The sequence below is a fragment of the Myotis daubentonii genome, chromosome 8, assembly GCF_963259705.1.
Source record: "Myotis daubentonii chromosome 8, mMyoDau2.1, whole genome shotgun sequence".
Classification (NCBI taxonomy): Eukaryota; Metazoa; Chordata; class Mammalia; order Chiroptera; family Vespertilionidae; genus Myotis; species Myotis daubentonii.
In genome coordinates, this window is record NC_081847.1 from 38,794,746 (window position 1) to 38,814,815 (window position 20,070).

Sequence of the window (20,070 nt, forward strand, 5' to 3'; positions counted from 1 at the left end):
TTGAAACTCTGTATAGACTTTGGAATAGTATGGAGTGTGTTTAATAGTCATTTTTCCTCAAGGTTCAAGCACTGTCTTCCTGTTGGCCCTGACAATCATAGCCAATGCCCAGGCTCTGACGCCCACTCACTACCTCACCAAGCATGATGTGGAGAGACTGAAAGCTTCGCTGGACCACCCTTTCACAAGTTTAGAATCTGCTTTCTACTCCATCGTGGGACTCAGCAGCCTTGGTGCCCAGGTGCCAGATGTAAAGGTAAGGTTCCTTTTGCCTTGGTGGCCTCATCCTTTTACTATGTTCCTTTTGTATACTTCATAACCTTTTGCTCACTTGGGGATAACCAAAGTTAATACAATATAATAAATACTTCTATCAGTCGGACAGGTTCTTTCTTTGAATGCCTAATGTGTGTTTAGGATCTAGTCAGATCTTTTAGCAGAATATAGGAAAGAGCAAGTCATAGATCCTTGAGAAACTTTTACTGCAGCTCTGAGTGGGCCTATGCAATACTACATATACTTATGAAGTGCCCTATATGTGAGCCTAATAAATAATAAAGGATCTCAAGATGGGAGGGCATTCAGATTTATTAAACAGTCACTGTCACTGCATCAGGCAATTTTGATGTAAACCTTTGATGATGAAAATGCATCATGATTAAAACCTCTCTTGCATTTAGGAGTAATATTAAGTGAATTGACATTTTATTCATTATAGTAGCATGGATAGCTAGGGTACGAAATTAGGGCCAGGTTTCTCATATACTAGTATAAGAGTTATGTATTAATCTTCTATGACCGCAAAACAAATTACCATACATTTAGCAATTTAACACAGTACTCACTTATGAGCTCATAGTTCTGTAGGTCAGAAGTCCAGGCAGGCTTGGCTGGGCTCTTATTTGGAGGCTCTGGGGAACAATCTGCTTCAAGTTCCTTCAGGTTGTTGGCAGAATCCACTGCCTTGTGGTTTTAGGTCTGAGGTTCCCATTTTCTTGCTGGCTTTCAACTAAGGACTGCTCTCTGCTTCTCAATGTCACCCACATTTCTTATGTGACCCATCCCTTTTTAATTCAGTGATGGCATGTTGAGTTCTTCTTATTCTTCAAATTTCTCTGATTCCTCTTCTGCCACCAGCCTGAGAAACTTTCTGCTGTTAAAGAGGGATTACCTGTTTGGGTCAGGACTGCCTGGATAGTCTCTGAATTTTAAGGTCAGCCGACTCAGGGTTTTAATTACACCTGCAAAATCTCTTCAGAGCAGTTCTTAGATTAGTATTTAAATGAATAATCAGTGGATGGAAATGTAAACATGGCATCTTTTGAATTCTGCCTATTCTTTCCTGTATTAGCATAGAAAGGACCCCAAATCTCAGTGTCTTATGGCAAAAGTTTATTTTTGCTTAGACTGTATGGCCATCATGGGTCAGCTGGGGCTTTGCTCCATCTTTCTTTCATATATATATATATATATTTTTTTAATTGATTTTTTTTACAGAGGGGAAGGAAGAGGGATAGAGAGTTAGAAACATCGATGAGAGAGAAACATCAATCAGCTGCCTCCTGCACAACCCCTGCTGGGATGTGCCCACAACCAAGGTATATGCCCTTCACCAGAATCGAACCTGGGACCCTTCAATCCGCAGGCCGACGCTCTATCCACTGAGCCAAAGCAGTTAGGGCTGCTCCATCTTTCTTAAGTCCAGGATTTACTGGTAGCATGCTGGAGCAGTCTCTATCTGATTGTGCAGATGGCAAATGAAAGCATGGCTCTTAAAACTTCTGCTCAGGTCCTGACCCATTTGGCTCAGTGGATAGAGCATCAGCCTGTGGACTGAAGGGTCCCAGGTTTGATTCCAGTCAAGGGCACATGCCTGGGTTGTGGGCTTGATCCCCAGTAGGGGGCATGCAGGAGGCAGCCAATCAATGATTCTCATCTGTTTCTATCTCTCTCCCTCTCCCTTCCTCTCTGAAATCAATAAAAATATTTTTAAAAAACCCCCAAAAAACCCTTCTGCTCAGAAGAAATATGTGGAACTTCTTTTATCTTTCTAATTTTGTTACCTAAAGCAAGTCACATGGCCATACCTAAGTTGACAGGGAAGTATAATACTTCTTCAGAGAAGGAATACATTTTATTTTATTTTATTAATTTATTTTGGAATATTTGTTATGATTCTGTGAAATATGCTGTTTTTATCTTGATAGGAATTGTGTTGAATCTATAGATTGCTTTGGGTGGTATAGACATTTTAATAATGCTAATTTTTCCTATCCATGAATATGGTATATGTTTCCACTTAACTTGTATCTTTTTCAGTTTCTTTCCTTAGTATCTTAAAGTTTTCTGAGTGTAGGTCTTTTACAACCTTGTTTAAGTTTATTCCTAGGAATTTTATTCTTTTTGAAGCAATTGTGAATGAGAGTGTTTTATCAGTTTCCCTTTTTGATAGTTCATTATTGGTGTATACAAATGCAACTGATTTCTGGATATTTATTTTGTATCCTGCTACTTTACTGAATTCATTTATCAGTTCTAACATTTTTTTATGGAATCTTTAGGGTTCTTTATATACAGTATCATGTCATCTATCTATATAAAAGGCTAATATGCTAAGTGTCCAACTGTCTGGGTAATGACATCAAGTAGCAACACCTGGCTTTCTCTCCCTAGCAACAACTAGCCTTAGGTGGAAACACTTTACACTGTAACCAAATGTCTGTGAAGCGTTTTCCGGTGCCTCATCTCATTTGATCCTCTCAGAAGTCCTGGAGTAGCTAGATAGGAGACTTGGTGGAATCCTGTTTTCTTTTCATTAGCCAGAAAATGGAGATTTAGAAAGCTTAGCAACTTGACCCAACTGAAAAGAAGTAAGAAATGGTGGACCTTGAAAATGACTTCAGGTTTTCTCACTGCACAGAATATAGTCAAAAACTGCTGCAGTTAAATATTTTACCTTTTGTTCTCCTTGCGTGATTTATAATAATAATAATAATCTGCTTCGTGTTGATATTTACTGCTGTGTTGCTGACAATTACCTGAAAGAGAAGTTGGAGTACTTCACTGGGCTGGAAAAAGTTTAGCTACATCAGAAAGCAGGTCTAATTAAGCAAGTTTGTTCTATAGCTATAAAAGGCTAAGTTGACTTGCGCATGCGCTATACATATAAAGCTCTCGGTGGTGCCAATCGCATGCATGTGTTTCTTCGGTCAGTCATTGTTGATCGTGAATTTCGTTGTTTTTGTTGACATTCTGAAGCTGAAAGAAAGCGGTGATGTTGCATGGAAGGAACAATGGCAATTAAATATGATCATAACAGTGATCTGGGTAGATATAATTATCCCCATGTAACCGAAGTTGCCATCATATTCAGAAATAAAGATGGAGGACCTCCTTTTTAAAGGGACTTGCTCATTCATTGTAAACCAGATCACAATGATCTGAATGCCACTAAAATGAAACAAATCAGTATCCTGTTTCCTACATTAGATGCAATGACGTATCCTGTTCGTTTCCCACATGGTGAAAAAGGCTGGGGAATGGATATTGCATTAAGACTCATAGACTACAATGTAATGGACAATAATACTAGATTCAATGGATGATGCCGAAAAGGAAAATTTTCCCATCCAATTTCTTAAAAGTATTAGTCCTTTGGAAGTGTGTGTCAAAATTAGAATTGAAAATAGGTTCAATCAGGTCATATAAGGCAACATGGTCACAGGTTTTCAAGATTAATATACGGGGGAGAAACCAAGATGGCGGCATAGGTAAACACCTGAAATTGCTGCCTCGCACAACCACTTCAAAAATACAACTAAAAGACAAAACGGACATCATCCAGAACCACGGGAAGGCTGGCTGAGTGGAAATTCTACAACTAGAAGGAAAGAGAAAAGCACACTGAAACTCCGGGGAGGTTTGGAAGTAAAGTGCAGAGGTACGGAGGTACATGAGGAAAGGGCCGGCAACTGAGGACGCGGTAGTCTTTTTCAACTGGGAGGGAGACACAAGCTCCCGACTGCTCTGAACTCCAGTTCCGGGCGACTCTCTGGGGACCCAGACTCATATGGGGAGAAACTGGACTGTCTGGCATCGGTCGGAACTCGAGGGCGGCTTTCTCTCAGAGGTGCTTGCAGCCATTACCGGGGGACACTGAGACCCGGGGCCTCTTAGGGCAGGACTGAGGATCAGCCATAGCTGTTTGCTCTGCCTTGTTGATTCCCTGAGACCCTGTCCCACCCAAGCTGTGTGCAGAGGCTTTTGCATATGAATGACCTGGCCCTTTGCAATCTGAAAATTACCTAACAAACTGCAGTTGGGTCAGAGAGACCCAGAACATCCAAAAGAAGGCCCAAGGCCCCACAGCAGCTTGCATTGCTTCACAGCTGGGCCTCATCTGGGCACCTCCAAATCCCAAACAAAGAAGAGGAATCTGCAGATCTCTCTGTAGCTCCTGCTGGGTAGCCTCAGGCAGAGGCTAAATTAGCACCTCCTTAGAGATCCAAGAGCCAGTGTACCCAGTGGTTACAGTGGGACCATCCAGATTACAACTCCTCAGATCCATAAGGGACACACTCAGGTGGCAGACTCAATGAGCACCAAAGCCCCACTGAAGCAAGTCTTGCCCCAGAAGGGTGTCTCCAGCACAGAAGTTCTCCCACTGCAGACACAGCTGATTCTCACAGCCAATTGGCCTGGAGGTCAATTCCTCCCAGTGATACCAACTACAATCAAGGCTTAACTACAACAAGACTGTGCACACAGCCCACAAAGGGGTGCACCAAGAGTGTCCACCTCAGGTAATTGGGGAGGCTGAGCCACTGGGCCCTATAGGACACCTAGCACAGAAAGCCACCCTATCAACACAGGGAAGCAGTCATAATGCGGAGACAAAGAAACAGGTCACAAATGACAGAAATGGAGGAAAGCAAACTACTGGATATAGAGTTCAAAACCACACTTTTAAGGTTTTTCAAGAATTTTCTAGAAACCACCGATAAATTTAGTGAGACCCTCAAGAAATCTAGTGAGACCCTCGAGGATATGAAAAAGGACCAACTAGAAATTAAGCATACACTGACTGAAATAAAGAATATACAGAGATCCAACAGCAGACTAGAGGATCGCAAGAATCAAGTCAAAGATTTGAAATATGAAGAAGTAAAAAACACCCAACCGGAAAAGCAAAAAGAATCCAAAAATATGAAGATAGTGTAAGGAGCCTCTGGGACAACTTCAGGTGAACCAACATCCGAATTATAGGGGTGCCAGAAGAAGAGAGAGAGCAAGATATTGAAAACCTATTTGAAGAAATAATGACAGAAAACTTTCCCTACCTCGTGAAAGAAATAGACTTACAAGTCCAGGAGCGCAGAGAATCCCAAACAAAAGGAATCCAAAGAGGGCCACACCAAGACACATCATAATTAAAATGCCAAGAGCAAAAGACAAAGAGAGACTCTTAAAAGCAGCAAGAGAAAAACAGTCAATTACCTACAAGGGAGTGCCCATACGACTGTCGGCTGATTTCTCAATACAAACTATGCAGAAGGGAGTGGCAACAAATATTCAAAGTGATGAATACCAAGAACCTACAACCAAGATTACTTTATCCAGCAAAACTATCATTCAGAATTGAAGGCCAGAGAAAGAGCTTCACAGATAAGAAAAAGCTAAAGGAGTTCATCACCACCAAACCAGTATTATATGAAATGCTGAAAGGTATTCTTTAAGAAGAGGAGGAAGAAGAAAAAGGTAAAGATAAAAATTATGAACAACAAATACGTATGTATCAACAGTGAATCTAAAAATCAAGTAAATAAAAAATCTGATGGACAGAATAAACTGGTGAATAGAATAGAATCGGGCATAGAAAGGGAGTGGACTGACAATTCTCGGGAGGAAAGGGGTGTGGGGGTGCGGGAAGAGACTGGACAAAAATCGTACACCTATGGATGAGGACAGTAGGGGATGTAAAGGCAGAGGGTGGAATGGGAACTGGGTGGAGGGGAGCTATGGGGGAAAAAAAGAGGAACAACTGTAATAATCTGAACAGAGAGTGTGAGAGAGGAGTGAAGCTGCAGAGGAACGTTGGGGCCAGGCCTTAGTGCCTTGGTCATAGGAAAGATTTTGCTCTTTCTCTAAAGAGCAGTGGATTTTAAGCAGCAAGTATCAGGATCCAATTTTTATTTTGAAAAGGTTTCTCTTCTGCTTTGTAGAAGACATACTATGGCGGGGGATGCAGGGCAAGATTGAATGCAGAAGAGGCACAAAGGATAGCACCCAACTTCTGAATTTTGCTGCTTTGGATGGGTGGTTGGGCCAATCCATAAGATAGGGACACTGGAAGGGAATTAGGTTTGTGCAGGAAAGATTGTGAATGTAGTCTTCAACATGTTGAGCTTGAAATGCCTTTGAGTCATGTACTAGTAAGTGGCCATGGAGAGAAGTCTGGGCTGGGGGTACAAGTCATAATTATCCTACAGGTTCTAGATGAAGCTACAGGCATGAATGAGATTGCCTAAAGAGGAGGAGAGGAGGATGAGAAGGGGCCTAAGAGTGAAAAACTCTAGTGTTGACTGGTAAGGCAAAGAGGATGAAACAGGAGCTGCCATAGAAGTAGAACGAGGCCAGGAAGGTGGGAGGAGTCCAGCAAGTGAAGGGGAAGCGGATGTTTCAGAATGAGAAAGTGATCAGTCTGCAGTGCTGAAGGAATGACTGGAAAATGTCCTTTGGTTTTTACAGTTTGGAGGTCACTTGTGGCATGATGGGGCAGAAACCATGTTGGAGCGAATGGTGTGAGGAAGTGAAGACGTAAGCACAGATAACTCTCTGGAGAAGTTTAGCTGTATGAGAAAAGAGAAGGTAGTAGTAGCTAGAGGGAAGAGAAGGATCAAGGGAAGTTTTATTATATTTTACTTTATTATTTTTTTTTAATCCTTATCCAAGGATATGTTAGAGAAAGGGGAGGGAGAGGGAGAGAAACATCAGTTGGTTGCCTCCCATACATGCCCCAACCAGGGGCTGAACCCATAACCCTGGTATGTGCCCTGACTGGGAATCGAACCAACAACCTTCTGGTGCATGGATGACACTCCAACCAACTGAGCCACCTGGCCAAGGAAAGGGAAGTTTTATTTTATTTTATATATTTTTATTGATTTCAGAAAGGAAGGGAGAGAGAGAAACATTAGTGATGAGAGAGAATCATTGTTGGCTGCCTCCTGCACGCTCCACACTGGGTATCGAGCCTGCAACCCGGGAATATGCCCTGACCAGGGATCGATCCGTGACCTCCAGGTTCATAGATCAATATTCAACCACTGAGCCACATTGGCTGTGTAGGAAGTTTTTTTTTTTTTTAAATGAGTCTTGAGTTTTCTTAATACATCATAGGAGTTTCCAGTTGAGAGAGAGAAGTTGAATCGATGCAATGAATGGGCGTCCAGATGGAGAGAACAATGTGTACTAAGCCTGGGGCCTTAAAAGTGCTTGTTGTGTTTTAGGGGCAGTGAGTTGGTAGTCCAGGGCAGCTGGAGCAGAGGGAAAGTGTGGTAAGAATTACCAGGTGTACCGGTTAATAATGCGGATTTTTTTCAATAGATGGAGTTACACATATGTTGATACATATGCGATTTGATATGTATGCTGTTTTGTTGTATTGACAGCAAGTTTCAAAACTTCATATGTCAAATTTTCTGAAGGTGTTAACATCATAGATATTTTTACCCTTAAAAATGTCGAATTTCGTGCCAAAAAAAAGACCATTTGCGGGAAGTTTCAATTCATTATTTTGAAGAAAAGTGCTGCTGAAAGTTATCGTATACTTCAGGAAGCTTATGGTGAACAGGCTCCATCTCAAGATACTTGTGAACGCTGGTTTAAATGCTTTAAAAGTGATGATTTTGATGTGAAAGACAAAGAACGTCCAGGTCAACCGAAAAAGTTTGAACACCAACAATTACAAGATGCGTGTCAAACTAAGAAACAACTTGTAGAAAGATTAAACGTTGCTCAGCAAACAATTTGCAATCATTTACAAACAATGGGAAAGATTTTAAAGGAAGGAAAATGGGTGCTACATCAACTGAACCAAAGACAAATGGAAAACCGAGAAGTCATCAGTAAAATGTTGCTTCAGTGGCACAAAAGAAAGTCTTTTTTGCATCGAATTGTGATTGGCGATGAAAAGTGGATTTTTTTGAGAATCCCAAATGCACAAAATCATGGGTTGATCCAGGTCAATCATCAACATCGACTGCAAGGCCAAATCGCTTCAGAAAGAAGACAATGCTCTGCGTTTGGTGGGATCAGTAAGGTGTGGTGTATTATGAGTTTATAAAACCAGGTGAAACCATTAATACTGATCCCTACCAACAACAAATAATCAATTTGAACCACGCTTTGATCGTAAAACAACCAGAATGGGCCAGAAGACACGGCAAAGTAATTTTGCTTCATGATAATGCACCATCACACACTTCAAAACCAGTTAAAAGCACATTAAAAGATCTTGCCTGAGAAGTATTAACCCACCTGCTGTATTCACCAGACCTTGTTCCTTCAGATTACCACTTGTTCCGATCGATGGCACACGCACTTTCTGAGCAGCACTTCAAAACGTACAAAGAAATGGAAAATTGGGTCTCTGAATGGTTTGCCTCAAAACAAGTAAAGTTTTATTGCGATGGTATCCACAAATTACCTAAAAGATGGGTGAAATGTGCTAGCGATGGACATTACTTTGAATAAAGTAATTACTTTTGATGTTTCTCTTGAAATTATCATGTTTTCTTTGATTACAAAATCTGCATTATTAACCAGTACACCTGGTACACATGGGAAAAATGAGTCTGGTACAAAGGACTTGGTGGGGTGAGACTGCCACCAGGGTATGCCTCAGTAACACGGCACAATAACAAAGTCTGGTGAGATTAAAAAGCATAGTCTGAGAGGAGACGAGTAACTGGGGGAAATAAGGTAGACAAAACGGCAGATGAGAGTGAGGTTACTGCCTTTTCTATTGGATGTTTGTTGGTTCCTGATTGGCTTAGGGAGTTACAGTATAGGGAAGAGTAGGTAGAGGAAAGCACTGATTAGTTCTTTACTCAGGAGGATGTTTAGATAATTGGAGTATTAGTATGGGGCACAGAAAGCTGAGGGGAACAGATGGGAAAATGGGCATTTAGGGATGATTTTCAGCCTTCAATTGGGAAGATGAGTCTGATACATGGGAGGCCAGCTGGAGTCAGAGTTACATATTCACAGATGTAGCGTGAAATGACCTTATGACTGATACTCTCTCTGTGTCAGCTGCATTACCACACCCCCAGCACAGGATGAGCTTATTGAGTTCAGAGTGGGTTTTGTGAGGTCTTCTCCACTTCTGCTACAGTTGAAACAACCATGCTGACAACATCGTGGGTTTTGAAGCCACTGACTGCTGGAACTGTTTACCTTGAGTTGTCTGTGCAATGAATTAGAGTAGGCATGATGTTGGTTTTACTTCAGAACAGAACATTTTTAGTGGTCCCTTGAGAGGTAGAAATTGTATAGTTCAAACTCTGGAGCCAGGCTGCCTGGGTTAGTTAGAATTCTACCTCCTCCATTAAGAACTCAGTTTTCTTTTTCTAAACTTAAGATAATAAGAGGACCTATACATTAGATACGTACATAAAGCACTTAGAACAGTGCTTGATACATTTTAGGTGCTTGAAAAGTGGTAGCAGTGACCCTAATCATTTTTTGGAGCTTCAGTGCTGTCATTCCACTGTTGAGCACCAGATGGCAGCAAAGCACAGGTCTTAAGCTTACTCAATAATTCTACCAAAAGGTCTCTAATAGATTTTCTCTTTCAGATCCCTGATTTGTGCAGTGTGAATATTTTCTTTCTTTCCTTTCTCTCTTTGGTTTATTTCAAACTTCTGGTTGAAACTCATTTGTTTTGAGACTCTTATTTAAAGCTTATTCATAAAAAATTTTTAAAAAGCTTTTTGGTTGAAGTAACATATGCACACAGTAAAATATCAGATAATGCAGAACAGCTATTAATGAAAAGCAATAATCCATTGCATGCATCACCTTGTCTTACTCCCTGTCCTGTTTCCCAGTGCACCCACTTTTAACTTTTTATTACCATTTAATTTTGAATAGCTGAATTTTGTTACCTCAACCAAAATATTTAGCAATATAACTAGTAAATAACATTTTTCAGAGTTTGCTATGTAGAAATAGCATGAGCTTTATTATGTGCCTACTCTGTGCTGGGCACTGTGATGGGGGTTCATCAAGTTTCTGATCTCAGGTAACCAGTCACTGGAGAAGGATGTTGGTACAGTATGGTAAGTGCTTTGAGGAGCATTTAGGGAGGAGGGCAACTGGCCTGTTCTGGGATGAATGTCAGTGAAGGCTTTCTGGAATCACTGGAAGAAGTGACATCTGAGCAAAGATGAAGATAAGACCAGATTTGGCAGACAAGAAGGACAAGAGATAGGTCTCCTGGCAGGGTCAAAAACATAAATGGCGAGAGCATAGTATATCTGGGGAGCTGCAGTAGTCTGGCAGTAAGATTTTGAAGTTGGAGGTGGGGATGTGATAAAGCTGGCACAGAGAAAGAGTCAGTCATGAGCACATTTTATACTGTATCAGAAACTTTCTCTCTTGATCTGAGGGTAATCATAAGGAACCACATAAGGGTTTTAATAGCAAAGTAAGATGGTAACATTTGTATTTTGTAAAGATCACATAGAACAGTGGTTCTCAACCTTCTGGTCCTTTAAATACAGTTCCTCATGTTGTGACCCAACCATAAAATAATTTTGGTTGCTACTTCATAACTGTAATGCTGCTACTATTAGGAATCGTAATGTTAATATCTGATATGCAGGATGGTCTTAGGCGACCCCTATGAAAGGGTCGTTCGACTGCCAAAGGGGTCGCGACCCACAGGTTGAGAACCGCTAACATAGAAGCAGTTTACAGGGTAGATTGCATGGCTTGAGGCCAGTTAGGAGATGATTGTAACAATCTAGGTGAGAAGTGGCAAGAGCCTGGAATAAGGCAATGATAGAACCAGAGGGTGGGGATTAGGTTTGAGAAACAAAGAGGAGATAGACTCGATAGACTGGGAGGTAAGGGTAAAGTCCAAGACTGAGTCTCAGGTTTCTGCTTTAGGTAATTGGGTGCATAGTGATGCCCATACATGAGCTGGAAAGTCCAGGTGAAGAAATAGAAGGTTTCAAGCTCATTTTAGGTATGTTCAACTTGACTTAGCTTTGTACATCTAAGTAGAGACCCCAGTACAGTTGGAATCAAAGGATCCACTCTGCCACTCATTAGATCTGTCGCCTTCATCAGATTACTTACCAATTCCAAGCCTCAGTTTCCTTTTCTGTTAAAGGGGATGATACTTCCTACCACAGGGTCCTTATGTTTATTAAAAAGAAGAGCATCATAAACACCCAGCATAGGTCATAACCAGAGCAGGTGTTCGGTGTAAGTGGTTTCTTTCCTTCCTTTCTAGGATTCACAAGGAATAGAGTTCCTTCAGGTTTGTCCCTCCTTTTTTGAAGTCAGCAATTTGGGATAATACAGTGTTCTATAGAAAGTAAGAACTTAAAAAATGAAATCTTATGTAACTCATACTTTAAGCCATCATAGATTGCTTAGAATTTTGTCATCCAAAAAACATGGATGCCTTTCCCACTCACTTGTATATCACCGCTTACTGACTTTTCCCCCTTTTTAGAAAGCATGCGCCTTCATTAAATCAAACCTTGATCCCAGCAATGTGGATTCCCTGTTCTACGCTGCCCAGGCCAGCCAGGTCCTCTCAGGTTGTGAGGTGAGTCCAGCTTCCTACATTTTTATATACCTTAAATCGTAAAGTTTATTTTTAAAGAAGGAGGGTCATGTCAGATATAGATGTATGTATGTATATATGCATATATATATGTATGTATCTGTATCTTCTATAACAATAAAAGGGTAATATGCTAATTAGACCAGACATCATTCTGGATGTCATTCCGGATGTTCTTCCAGACAAAGCTGGGGCCGGAGGGAAGCCCAGGTCCCGGGTGCCTGCTGGCAGCCAGAGGGAAGCCAGTGCTGGCAGCTGGGATCAAAGGATCAAAGGAAGGCCTACTCTTGCGTGAATTTTCTGCATTGGGTCTCTAGTCTATATATATAAAAGCCTAAGTGACCGAATGACCAGTTGCTATGATGTGCACTGACCACCCGGGTCAGATGCTCAACGTACAGGATCGGGCTCCCTCCTGTCTGGATCAGGCCTGCGGGGATCAGGCCAAAACTGGCTAACATCCCCCGAGGGGTCCCGGATTGCTGGATTTTGAGAGGGCGCAGGCTAGGCTGAGGGACCCCGTGCACCAGGCCTCTAGTTTAAACAATAAAAATCCATTAGTGAGGATTGGAATTCCATTTTTGTGATTTTTATCTATATATTTTGTTGATTTCAGAGAGGAAGGGAAATGGTGGGAGATAGAAACATCAGTGATAAGAGAGAATCATTGGTGGGCTGCCTCCCGTACGCCCACACCCCACACTGAGGATCGAGGCCGCCACCCAGGCGTGAGCCTTGACTGGAATCGAACCATGACCTCCTGGTTCATAGATTGATGCTCAACCACTGAGCCACACCAGCTGGGCTCTTGTGATTTTTTTTTTTTTAAAGGAAGTGTGGTTTATTTTTCCTGTGAGTTTTCACTTTTTGTTAATTTTAAATAACTTTTTCCTACAGTTGCCTCTCTCCTGGGAAGCCTTGATTTTTCTTTCTGTCTCCCTTTAGCATTTAAAAATGTTCAAAGTAAAGAAAGAATGCCCCACACCAATCTGGAAATCCATGTTATTGAACATAGAAGAGCCATAAAAGTAGACAAGTAACTTGCAGAATTTTTTCAAGTGTTGTGTTAAGGTTTTAAAAACATTTAATTCTGCCATCTGAGGAGTCTAGGGGGAATGATCATGTGACAGGTGGGTGGTGTGACTTTGGCAGTTGCTCTGTGTGCCATCTTTGGCATATGTGCTACTAATTGTTAGCAACTGTTCTAAAACTCTGTATCTGCCAATCCTTCCTTAGATCTCTATTTCAAATGAGACCAAAGATCTGCTTCTGGCAGCTGTGAGTGAAGACTCGTCTGTTACCCAGATCTACCATGCAGTTGCAGCCCTAAGCGGCTTTGGCCTTCCCTTGGCTTCCCAAGAAGCCCTCAGTGCCCTTACCACTCGCCTCAGCAAGGAAGAGACCGTGCTAGCGTGAGTCATCATCTCAAGTATTTCTCAGGCTTCATTTGTGTTGGATACTATCCTGAGAGGGTTCATCCACTGGTTCAGCAAATATTTTCTGGGCATCTACTATGTGTCAGGTGCTCTGCTAGGTGTACTACTACACTAAGACAGGTAAGGTTCCTGTCCTCATGCAGCTCACCTAGACACAGTCTTCTCCAAGCTGCTCAGGTTTTTCCATCAGTGCCTTCATCATGGTCATCTTAATGGAATTAGTTTTCCATAGAGGGAATCTTAATCGTGATCGTTATGAAAGCAGACAAATTCTCACTGTACATGCCCCAGCACATTGACTTAATAAATGGTGCTTTTATACAAAGGCCCAATCCTCTCTTGGGAATTAGGACGCTAGTACCAGGTTGAGCAGCAGTTTGCTTAACCACCAAGGGTCCTCAGCTTTTTTCTATTCAACGCAGAAAAGCACCATTTATATTTTCCAAGTTATCTGTATCAAGAGAAGAATCTAATAAAAAATCTGATGTGTACATACCTACCACATTCTACCTTAAAAAGATGATCTTTTTATTAACCACTGTTACCCCAATAAATTTAATTTAAAAAGTTTATCTTACAGAAATATACTCGTAAGTGTATAAAAATATATGAATTAGCCATTAAAAAAAAAAAAATGAAATACTGACACGTGCTACAACATGGATGAACCTTATGAAAGAAGCCAGACATGAAAGATCATATATTGTATGATCCACTTATATGAAACTAGGGGCCCGGTGCACGAAATTCGTGCACTGGGTGTGTGTGTGGGGGGAGTGTCCCTCAGCCCAGCCTGCCCCCTCTCACATACTGGGAGCCCTCAGGCGTAGACCCCCATCACCCTCCGATCGCCTGATTGGCCCCTTGCCCAGGCCTGACGCCTCCGCCAGAGGTGTCAAGCTTGGACAGGGGACCCCCACCTCCCCCTGATCACTGGCTCTGGCCCCCGCTCAGGCCTGAGGCCTCTGGCCCAGGAATCATGCCTGGGCAGGGGACCCCCATCTCCCTCTGATGGCTTGCTCCACCCCCCGCCCAAGCCTGACGCCTCTGACCCAGGCTTCAGGCCTGGGCAAGGGGACCATCATATCCCCCCAATCCCCGGCTCCGCCCCCCACCCAGGCCTGATGCCTCGGCCAGAGGAGTTGACCCTCATCACCCTCCGATCACCAATCACCCTCCGATCACCAGAGGTGTCAGGCCTGGGCAGGGGACCCCCAGCTCCCCGCGGTTGCAGGCTCCGCCCCTGCCCAGGCCTAACGCCTCTGGCCTAGGTGTCCAGCCCGGGCAGCGGGGACCCGCAGCTGCAGCGGCCCCGCGATCGTGGGCTCTGCTTTAGGCCCAGGCAAGGGACCCCTAGCTCCTGGGACTGCCAGCTTCGACCGTGCCCAGCTCCCATCGCTGGCTCCACCCCTACTTCCTGCTATCACTGGCCAGGGCGGCAAAGGCGCCTGATTCTCTGATCATGGCTGGGGGGCAGGGCAAAGGCGGCCCCAGGGCCGCCTTTGCCCTGCCCCCCAGGTCTTAGCTCCCCCCTGGGTTTCCAATCACTGTCAGTGGCAGGGGGCTTCTTCCTGCTTTCCCTTTCGCCTCCCTGCATTGTGCCTACATATGCAAATTAACCGCCATCTTGTTGGCAGTTAACTGCCAATCATAGTTGGCAGTTAACTGCCAATCATAGTTGGCAGTTAACTGCCAATCATAGTTGGCAGTTAACTGCCAATCATAGTTGGCAGTTAATTTGCATATAGCCCTGATTAGCCAATGAAAAGGGTATCGTCGTACGCCAATTACCATTTTTCTCTTTTATTAGATAGGAGGATATCCAGAATAGGTAAATCTATAGAGACAGAATGCAGATTGGTGGTTGCAGGGGCTGGGGTGGGAGTGGAGTGTGTGTGTGTGTGTGTGTGTGTGTGTGAGAGAGAGAGAGAGAGAGAGAGAGAGAGAGAGAGAGAGAATGCTTAATAGGCACAAGGTTTTAATTGGGATTAATGGGAATATTTTGGTGATTGCGCAACATTGTGAAATACACTAAGTGCCACTGAATTGTTCACTTTCAAATGGCTATGTGAACTTCACTTCAATGATTTAAAAAATATCTATCTATATGAGTAAGGGTTATCATTATAGCATTGTATGACCCAGTAAAACATTTAATATTTATCAATTGGACATTAAGTAATTGGACATTAAGTGTATTAATTGGACATAATTACAGTGCATCTAATACTATGTTATTGCTAATAAGAATGAAGTATATTTGCCCTGATTGTTGTAGCTTAGTTGGTTTGGGGTCATCCAGTGCACCAAAATGTAGCCAGTTCTATTCTAGTCAGGGCACATGCCCGAGTTGTAGGCTTGATCCTGATCCCCCGTAGGGGGTGTGCAAGGAGGAATCTGATTGATATTTTGTTCTCAAATTGATGTTCTCTCTCTCTCTCTCAAATTCAGTAAAACTTATTTTTTTTAAAAAAAATGAAGTATATTTACCGTATATGTATTCATGGAAACATTTATATAATATATTATTAAGTTATTCAACACATGTTTACTGTACACTTGTCTCATGTTGGTTTCAGAAAAGTTGTTCTAAATTCTACCCAGCAATCTACATGGGTAGATTTTACAGTATTTCTTTGGTCTTGGAGTAAGAAAAGTAGAAAATTAACAGGCAGCGACTTCTGCCAAATTGACCTTGGTCAAATTGAATTCTGTTCTCTCTAAGAGTCTATCTCTTTTAAACCTAATCTAGTCTCATTATTCTGTATGTGATGCCATTAGGAATGAAATAGATTTTCAGAGGGAGGTGAACCTATGCTCCCTCTCTTCTCTATGCCCACAGTACTTCTTGTGGGTCCTATTGTACAGATGGGTCTTCTTCTAGCTGTAATGACCTTTATAATGTACTGGTCTTTGTCACATCTTTTCCAGCAAGATTATAAATAAGTTCCTTAAAGGTTGAAACTGTCTTATCCTTCTGAAAAATAAGAGTAGGATATTCATGAAGGTGTCTCAATATAGGAAGGGCTGAATAGCTGAAAGGAGACTTGCCGTTCATTAGGGTTCTACTTTTTACCTTCCAGAACAGTCCAGGCTCTCCAGACAGCATCTCACCTGTCCCAGCAGGCTGACCTGAGGAGCATCGTGGAGGAGATTGAGGTGTGAATTTATTTAAATAAAATAAAACTCTTTAGAAGAGCTTGCAGATAGACATGCATGATTTAGTATAGCCATGTTCATATTCATGGCACACTTATGTTCTTTGTATCACAGCAATGTCCTAGGGCAGGGGTGGGCAACCTTTTTGTGAGTACGTGCCAAAACCAGCAAAATCTCTGACTCAAAATTCTTCTGCATGCCAACCCTAATTTTTTGAGAACATGTTACACCTACTTGATATCTCTTAAGGTGTACGTATGTGAAGAACCTTGAAGAAATAATAAAGTTCATTAGAGTGACAAAAACACAGTATATGATGATGAAAAATACATTTATTTTTTAATGTATATATGTACACTGATAGTCCGACAGAAAACTTTATGACTCCGTTTGATATTATCAGTGGGACTTTTGCTGCTGCATCACTGATGACAGAGATTTTACATCAGGTTTATATTTCGTGACCTTCAGAGATATGCACGAGCTACTACTTTCATCCGTCAGGCTACTCCTATTACGAGACTTAACAAAATTCATCACTGAGAACAAAGATTCACAAGCGTATGTGGATGAAAACATGGAGAGTAATGCTGTTGTAAAGTTTTTTAAACAAAAAATTTTCTGGAATGGCATTCTAAGTCCTCAATAGTTCGTTTTTGACACTTCTCTCTGGTACTGTCTCTAATCGCTTTTTTCAATGTTTTCCAAGTCAACTCTAAGGTCAATAAATTTCTGCTTCCAAATTGAGCTACTCTGAAATTCAGTCAACTGCATTTCAAAGTCAGTCATGTCTATCCATGAAAACATTTGTAAGTTTAGTTCCTCCAGTTTCATGCTGTCTGGAAACCTCATGAATTTTGCTGTCTCTTCCAGTTCTCTGAATTTCGCAAATCTTGAGAAGAACTGCTCAATAGTTGACTTGATGATGTTTAAAAACGCTTTTGAAGGCTTTGAAAGTCTGTTCTGTCATCTTTTGGGAGGTCTTTTTTTTTTTTTTAAATATATTTTATTGATTTTTTTACAGAGAGGAAGGGAGAGGGATAGAGAGTTAGAAACATCGATGAGAGAGAAACATTGATCAGCTGCCTCCTGCACACTCCGCACTGGGGATGTGCCTGCAACCAAGGTACATGCCCTTGACCGGAATCGAACCCGTGACCCATGAGTCCGTAGGCCGATGCTCTATCCACTGAGCCAAACTGGTTAGGGCTTTTGGGAGGTCTTTGATGTGCCTCTTGAGGTTTGGGAAATATCTAAATCTCTCACCATCCACATCCCTCTTAAAGACTTCCAGTTTCTTTTCAAAAGCCTTTATGTAACCAAACATAACATCAAGTGTCTTGTCAGTTCCTTGTAATTTAACATTTAAGTCATTCAAATGTTCACAAAAATTGTAAATGGAAGATTATAAGAGAGGGTTTCACGTGCCAGCAAAAGTTACTGGCGTGCCATGTTTGGTACGCGTGCCAGGGGTTGCCCACCCCTGTCCTAGGGAGTATTTGTTAGGCCAGTATAGTTACCACATTACTTAGGCAAAAAACTATTTTTTCAGTTTTTTGTAGATATAGTTTCATAGTCCAAGTTTTTTTAGAGCCAAAAACCCTGAAATTAAAATTTTTTTTCTGCCACTTACTACTTTGTGGCAAATTATTTAATGTCTGAGTCTCAGTTTCCTTTTACTGTGGTTGTAGGAACAAGTGAGGTGCTAAAGTACCTCGTACATAATTGGTGCTCAGCAAGTGGTCACTGTGGTTTTTATTATTACTCTATGTTTTCCAGTGCCCAGAACCTCCTGCTGCTCCTGGACTGCATAGTCAGTGATGACAGGCAGCCTGACAGTGTCATCACTGGATGCTCCAGAAGCACATTAGCTACCTCATCATGTGGCCCAGGAGAGCAGTATGTCTCTCTTCATCCTTAGAGCATTGACTAGGAAAGAGAAATGCTCAGCTCTGTAGGCTGTATCCAAATGAATGGTCATGGAATCTGTCTGTGTCACGATGCTTCCTGTGTGCACTGTAGCCTGACCCACTGGCCTTCTGCCCAGAGCAGGTGGTGCCTTCAGTATCATGACTCCTGGGTTTAGACTTGAGTACAAGGGGCCAGGGAAGGTATACTCATAGAGCTGCAGAAGACGATGTTCTCTTCAAATGCCTGTACAATATACTTTACTCTCTACCTACACCTTTTTTTGAGAAATACTAAGTTACTGAGGTGGTCTCCAGATTTAGAGTGAGATTTCTCAAAACTGTTGCACTCTCATTTCTGTTCTCACGTGACTTCCAACATGCTTCTATGTTGTTATGACAGGACCTTGTTGCTCGCCTGGATGAACTGGGAGGTGTATATCTTCAGTTTGAAGAAGGACTGGAAACAACAGCATTATTTGTGGCTGCCACCTACAAGCTCATGGACCATGTGGGAACCGAGCCATCCATTAAGGAGGTGCCTGTCTAACAATTCTCAAGAGTGAATCCCAAAGGGTTGTTGACTTTATCTGCTCCAGATAGCTTTTTTTCAGAGAGCTGTTCAGTACTCTTGGGTGTAGTCATTCAGTGTCTTGGGTTAGGCATTGAGGATGAGAAATAGAAAGGTGTCCTCAAGAAGCTGGTTGTCAGTGGGATAGACATGTAAACAGTTTGTTACACTTGCTTCAAATGGGGTATGAACGTACGAGGTAGTGACAAGGAGGCCAAGTGTATTACTCTTGTTTCACCTCCCTTTTCTTCCTGATAACTCCCACTTGTCTCATGAATGCTTTCCGTGTTGGTGGCCCATGCAAATCCTCTTTCTCTTGAGAAGTGCTTCAGAATTGCCTGTTCTCCCACCCCCCTCATTTAGCAGTGGCTAAATCTTAGCTAATCTTTGTTGATTGATATAGTTCAATGAGAGGCTTGTGTGTCTACCAGACATCCACCAAGAGTTAATTCTTTTTTTCTTTTTCAAGAGGAACTTGTTAACCTGCATGAACCTTTAGCGGGATGTGTGTGGGAAGTCTTTTGGAGTAGGACCCTCTTTGTACCCCTTATTTATGGGAAGGTTACCACTCTTCATCTAAAGGGCTTAAAATATAAGCTGCTGCTGTTTTAATTTTAGGAGAGGTTGGGGTTTCAAGTTAGAACTTTCTTTTATGCATTAGGAGTTCTGTGCTGAGTTTTTTCAAGTAAACAGTAAATGATTATCTGCCTGGGTAATTTGAATTAATTTCATATTTTCTACGGAGGACATGATCTAATAATTTATTCATGTATTGGCATTCTTATGTTGTCTTTTCCTTCATCCTAAGTGTAGGAGGTCTGGAGATATCATAATATCTTTTAATTTCTGTTTTTGAGTTAAAGTGCAAAAATGTGGGTCTTAGGATACAAATCATTTAGGGACTTTTTTATGCACAATATGTTAGATAAATTGGTGATATTCTTTGTATATAACTTAAACTTTTTCTTGCTTTATTCCCAAGCTTTTAGTAATCAGGTATTTGGATGGAGTAATTTTGCTGTCACTGCTTTTGACATAACCGTTCTGGTGAACAGTCACCCATTTTAACATGTCAACAGCCTAGTGATGGAAAAATGTAATTGGTCAATTAAAGAAAATTATTTCATGTTGACT

General features: G+C 41.8%; 1 protein-coding gene across 5 annotated transcripts in view; it reads left to right on the forward strand.

Moving 5' to 3' along the window:
• Positions 1-20,070, forward strand: part of RPN2 (ribophorin II) — a 57,275-nt gene that overhangs the window by 3,896 nt on the left and 33,309 nt on the right. For all 5 annotated transcript variants that reach the window (XM_059706108.1, XM_059706104.1, XM_059706105.1 and 2 more), the window contains exons 2-6: positions 63-256; positions 11,750-11,845; positions 13,100-13,275; positions 16,383-16,458; positions 18,769-18,903. In XM_059706108.1, coding sequence (XP_059562091.1) covers positions 63-256; positions 11,750-11,845; positions 13,100-13,275; positions 16,383-16,458; positions 18,769-18,903 — 677 coding nt within the window. The remainder of the gene's footprint in view (positions 1-62; positions 257-11,749; positions 11,846-13,099; positions 13,276-16,382; positions 16,459-18,768; positions 18,904-20,070) is intronic.